General features: G+C 45.6%; 1 protein-coding gene across 7 annotated transcripts in view; it reads right to left on the minus strand.

The window, feature by feature from the left end:
* Nucleotides 1-5,396, minus strand: part of SYNE2 (spectrin repeat containing nuclear envelope protein 2) — a 327,838-nt gene extending 322,442 nt beyond the window's left edge. For all 7 annotated transcript variants that reach the window (XM_073638692.1, XM_073638693.1, XM_073638690.1 and 4 more), the window contains exon 1: nucleotides 5,040-5,396. In XM_073638692.1, the coding sequence (XP_073494793.1) occupies nucleotides 5,040-5,395 (356 nt within the window). In that variant the 5' untranslated portion in view covers nucleotide 5,396. The remainder of the gene's footprint in view (nucleotides 1-5,039) is intronic.
* Between the last annotated feature and the right edge of the window lie 604 nt (nucleotides 5,397-6,000).

Raw genomic sequence — 6,000 nt, forward strand, 5'->3', positions numbered from 1 at the left:
TCCCTCTTCCATCCTTCTTCCCCTGACCTTTTCTTCATTCCATTTCCCTTCCTTCCCTGTCCCTTCCTTCCACATTCCTCCCTTCCTTCCTTGTCCCTTACTTCCATGTCCCTCCATTCCTTCTCTGTCCTTTCCTTCCTTCCCTGTCCTTTCCTTCCATCCCTATCCCTTGCTTCCATGTCCCTTGCTTCATTGTCCCTTCCTTCCCTCCTCGCCCCTTTCCTCCGTCCCTATCTCTTCCTTCTCTTCGTTCCATGTACCTTCCTTCCCTACCTTTCTTCTTATCCCCAAAAAGCTTTCACCTCTAGTAACCATATAGAAAGGCCCTAATACATTTATTAGTATCTAAAGATAGCCCTTGATTTTATTACAGTGGTTATCCTTATTTTCCCTTTCCAACAGCTGATAGAAGGGGGGGCCAGGACCTGTCGACAAATAGGTGATGGGATTGTCCAAAGTTTAAAAATTGTCACATAGGGGCACAAGGTATTTGTGGTCTTTGGATAACAAAGGCACTGTGGCCTGACTGTCTATCTAAACTTTAGTTAGACAAAAGTACAGCAAGATGACCCAAATCGCCATGGCCCTCCTAGGTCTCTTGGGCCCCGGTTTCCACCTTGAGGTTATATAAAATGTAATTATTATCTGCACAAATTAGAATTGGTCATTTTGGAAGAAAAGTAATAAACATTATCAACAGCCTAAAATATAAATTATATTACCATGTTATAAAAGTCCATACACAATTGAGGGACTAAGTTCTAGAATTTCTAATAAATACTAGTCAGGCACTTTAAAAAGAGGTCCCCTGATGATCAGCTCATGATAGGTTGTCCCACTGATCAAAATCCCGGTGATCAAATGAGGAGAAAGCTGCCAGCAAGTGACCAAAATGCCTGCAGTGCCACCACAGGGGAAATTAAGTGTTACACTATTTCCATTGAAACTGATGAACTTTCCTTGCAATGCAAGGACAAGCGGGGTCCTCCAGATTGACAGGAGTTCTTAGTAGCTACTCTCGTTTGGCAAATAGATGAGAGTCCTGAACAACTAACTCCTAACTATTAACTCAGAACTTTCTAAAAGTGAATTTGAAAATGGGATTCCTGAACCAGACAATCCCGCTAATGGCTGATCATCAAGGCAGTCTCCATAAAGTTACCCAATTAAGGAAACCTCTTTAAACCTCAGCACAGAGAATCCCTTGCCATGTGTTAGGTATTAAAGGGGTTTTCTCAATTGTTTCTGCAGAAACGCACAGTTCTCCTGCCCCTTGACTTCCTGCTTCCCGGGGTAGGTGGGACAATGTGCTCCTGACTGACAGTTCTGACCATTGGCTTCACCGTGACTATCCTTCAAACTGTGCGCTTAGTCTCTGCAGAATTGGAGGAACGCAGGTGAACTGAAGCTGGCTGCATCCAAAAATCTGACCAGCTGCAGAGTTGCGCTTACAAGCTCTATCTGAAAAAGCTGGTACACACCTATCCCGGATCCGGGCTTTGCTCCCCCCACCCTGGTCCACTGAACTCTCTGTGCTTTGTTGTGCTTCACGTCGGGCTTTGCAGCTGCCCTGGCGTGCTCCTATGTGATTGTTTTCCTTGACCAATATAAGGCTCACCAAGAGCCACACATGTGTCTTGGTATTAAGACTTTTAGAGCTCCAGAGTCGTGTCTGCCTGCGGCCTCCAGTACCGGGTTCCCACTGTCCTGTCTGCCTGCGGCCTACAGTACCTCTGCTACCTACTTCCCTGTCTCTTTTCTGCCTGCAGCTTCCAGTTCCTCTGCTACCAGTTTCCCAGTCTCCTGCCTGCTTGAAGCTTCCAGTACCTCTGCTAAATGCTTCCCAGTCTCCTGCCTGCTTGAAGCTTCCAGTACCTCTGCTACCTGGTTCCCAGTCTCCTGCCTGCTTGAAGCTTCCAGTACCTCTGCTACCTGCTTCCCAGTCTCCTGCCTGCTTGAAGCTTCCAGTACCTCTGCTACCTGCTTCCCAGTCTCCTGCTTGCTTGAAGCTTCCAGTACCTCTGCTACCTGCTTCCCGGTCTCCTGCCTGCATTCTCCAGTACCTCTGCTACCTGCTTCCCAGTCTCCTGCCTGCATCCTCCAGTACCTCTGCTACCTGCTTCCCAGTCTCCTGCCAGCATCCTCCAGTACCTCTGCTACATGCTTCCCAGTCTCCTGCCTGCTTGAAGCTTCCAGTACCTCTGCTACCTGCTTCCCGGTCTCCTGCCTACATCCTCCAGTACCTCTGCTACCTGCGTCCAGGTCTCCTGCCTGTATCCTCCAGTACCACTGCTACCTGCTTCCTGGTCTCCTGCCTGCGGCCTATAGTTCCTCTGCTACCTGCTTCCAGGTCTCCTGCCAGCCTGCGGCCTCCAGTACTCCTACTATGCGTTTTCCGCATGCCTAACCTGCCTGCTGCACAGACGCCTGCGTTCCCACCTCCATATTGGGCTTGGAGGATCTGCCAAAACACACTGCGCCCTTGCGCAGTCTATCAGCGACTGCCTATCACTGATAGACTGTAGCAGCGGCTGGTATCCTAAGCAATGAGCAGTAATCAATACAATTAAAAACCCCTCTGTTTTTGAGAACAGAGAAGATTTTTAATACTAACTAAATTGCATAGTTACTTGTTTTTACACACCATTTGCAATTGTAACTATTTTTAAGGAGCAGTCCGATAAAGCTGACTCACTGTCACGCCTGCATACTGCCGCTTCGTTCGGGTCCTCAATTTTAGTGATCAATGTGGATTTGGACATACATTTATGACCTATATTCAGGGCAGGTGATAAATACTTTTCGTATCATAACCCCTTTAAAGAAATATGCAACCTGTAAGAAAGTAATTCACAAAAGGCTGGTGAACCCAAGTGTGTTGCCAACTTTTTGCAGAATTGGCTTTGGAAGGACACAATGCTTTGCCTCCACTGTGCAGAAATATCAGGTACAAAATACCCTGTATACTGCAAGTAAATGCTAAAATCCCCCCAGCTGGAGCCCCATTGTCCCACAACAGCAGCCGCTGACCCCCCTACTGTCACTGAACACAAGCCCTGTAGCATGTCACTGACACCAGGAGTCAACTCTTATCAGTCCTGGTTCTTTTTTTTCTTTTTACTATTAACTCACTGTATTTATTTAACTAAGCAAATATACCTTATCTCCATAAGGAAAGAGGAACTGGGCACAGAGGCTATACATGTCTGGTGCTAGAAGGGCTCAATATCACATCCTCCTGTTAAGCAGGAATTCGGCATTAGACAAGGGAAATGGGACTAATCCAAACCATTAAGATACCAGGATCACTGGAACTACTAAGTCACTTAGTCACCTTTAAACTAGTCCAGAAACCCTAGAAGGATGATACAAATACATGCTACTCTCATCTGCAGGCAAGTGCTGACGTCATATCAACAGCGCTGCAGGCAATCAGTGAGTGCGGCGGCTCTGAGTGGCTCGTGGGCAGATTTCACACAACGCATTGATGGTTAAAATCCACAAGGAAAAAAAAAGGCATGCACATGGGATTTCAGGAATCTCATTCATATTGCTGGTTCCGTAAAATGTTGCATACTTCCTGCACCAAATACCCTAAGGCTATGTGCACACGGTGCGTTTTTGAAGCGGTAAATCCATGCGGAATTTGCCACCAAAACGCATTGCAAACCTTATCCCAGAATTTTCTATGAGAATTTGCAAGATCTGCACACATGATCAGGAATTTTCCGGACAGAATTTCATGTGCGTTTAAATAAGCAGCGTATCCATTCTTTGTGAATTTTTGCCTGTGTTTTCCTATACAATGCATTGGAAAAAAATGCATGGCAAATCCGCATCAAAAACGCTGCAGAATTTCCAAGAGGTGCAGTACCTTGCAGAAACTCTGCAGAAATTGCTGCAAGCAAATACCCTAAGGACTTGTGTAGACGTCCGATCTCAGACTGCAATGCGGGGACTGGCCGCAGCTCTTTTGGTGCGAGCTCTTATATTTCTATGAGGCTGTAACGCTCGGGTCGGGGCACCCGCGGCCAGTCCGGGCATTACGGTCCGAAATCGGACCGATATGTATGGATGTCTGCATGAGCCCTAATACTACACGGCTTGTGCTAAAACCACTCATATTCATTGACAAACTCAGTTCTGCAACAACTGGATGACCCCACTGACGCCCCACGTGTGACTTTACCCATCTAGCCAGCAGACATTTATTAGCCCAGTCTATACATGTGAGGAGGCCAGGAAGCATGTCCGTCTGGTGCATGTCCCAAGTGCTGAACCTTTATATACAGACTGGAGAATTTCCTCTGATAACAGAAAAGATAAGAATTCTCTTTTCTCCCCATATAAGATTCTTCCCCCTCGTCTCCAACCAGAACAAAAGCATAAGAAAAGTTTATGGCAAACTTGTATGTACTGAAGCTGGGACTCCTCAGACATTGGGAGTTTCCCTGTGTCGCAGAAGGACAACTTCACTTCTGTTCTAGGTACATTTATTAAAAGCAAAGTCCAGTCCCCTGCACCTAGTTCAAGAAATATATCCATGACAGCCTGCTTATTACTACAAAAGAGGTTCTGCAGCAGCAGATTTGGACTTTTCAGTCTCGGCCATGCCTCGCTAACAAGACATGTTGATCCTCTTAAAAGTAGAACTCTATATTTGGTGGTTTTACACTTATTAAAAGATAATAGAGAAGTTGCCAAAAACAACTATGGAAAAGTCTATTGGGGTAAAAGTAGAGGGGTCCTGTATTCTGCTGCCAGAGGTGGGAGAGCAGCTACCAGGTGTTTACTGTCCTCGCACCTGTCCCCCTCTATCACTCCCAAGTAATCTGGGTCTTAGGCAATAGCTCAAATTGCAATTACATAAAAGTAGTTCCATAGGTGACAATGTGCTGCAAAATACTAATACAACCGATCAAGAAAGAAATCTGATCAATTGATTTCAATCCCATTAGCCATGACAATCACTGCTGGAGGCCAGCTGACCCCACACATCACTCAGATCGTTTCCTATCTAATAAGAAGGGAGTACTTACATTCTGCATGCAGATGCCCAATCCGAACCCTGGGGGGCGTCACTCCTCGCCTTAAACTCTCTATTGATTCTCGCAATGCTCTCTGCTAAATATTTTACAGTTCCCTCGCAAATGTGTCTTGCTCCTCGCTGCTCCTGTCCAGTTCCTCTGCTCCCTCCCTTCCTTGCCAGGTCCCCTCCCTCTTGTCTCTCCCTTCCTAATATTTCTCCTCCCTGACAATGTCCTCCGCTTGTATCTTCCTTTACTGTTTTTTTTTTTCTTCCCCCCACCCTTCCTAATATTTCCACTCCCTGTTTATTTGCAGCCCTCCCCTGGATGTTTTCATTCCCATGCCCGACCACTATATTCCCTCCCATCCATGTGAGCCCTTCCTGCATTCCCACCCACACTGTCTGCATGCAGGCAAGGCAGCTGGCTGACATCTGTGGTGCTGTAGCTCCCCCTAGGGGCAGGGCTCTGAGTGTGCAGAAGGTATACATCAAGGAAATATTAGTGTAAAAATCACAAACATGGCACACCTCATCACAGCAGTTGGCAACATTTATTTTTATTTATGTTACTTTTTATCCTTCCTGCAAAATTTCACTGTGACTGATACATAAGATTTTGCAACAATCCCATGTAATGAATATAGGAAGCTGTCATATATAGTCTCACAATTTCTTATGCATTGTTTTATTGTTGTGGAGAGAAGAGGGGTAATGTTGGGGCGCAGGGGAGGTGCAAAATAATTTTAGGGATACAAAGTTTGAAACGGTAGAAAAGAAGATACTTTTTTTAGTACTACTTTTTCAGTACTTTTTTTCAGTACTACTTTTTTTTAAATTTTGCACCAGTGAAAAAGGAGAAAAAAAGTGTAACAAGCAGAAATAAAATCTTTTAATGGAAGCTCTGGATTCCTGAGATGTCCTTTCCACGTGGTGGACCAAAAATCACATTCAGATGCCAGACGCGTTTTGGC

This window comes from Phyllobates terribilis, unplaced genomic scaffold (assembly GCF_046119375.1).
Source record: "Phyllobates terribilis strain yellow unplaced genomic scaffold, ASM4611937v1 Scaffold_7__3_contigs__length_470593459, whole genome shotgun sequence".
Taxonomy (NCBI): Eukaryota; Metazoa; Chordata; class Amphibia; order Anura; family Dendrobatidae; genus Phyllobates; species Phyllobates terribilis.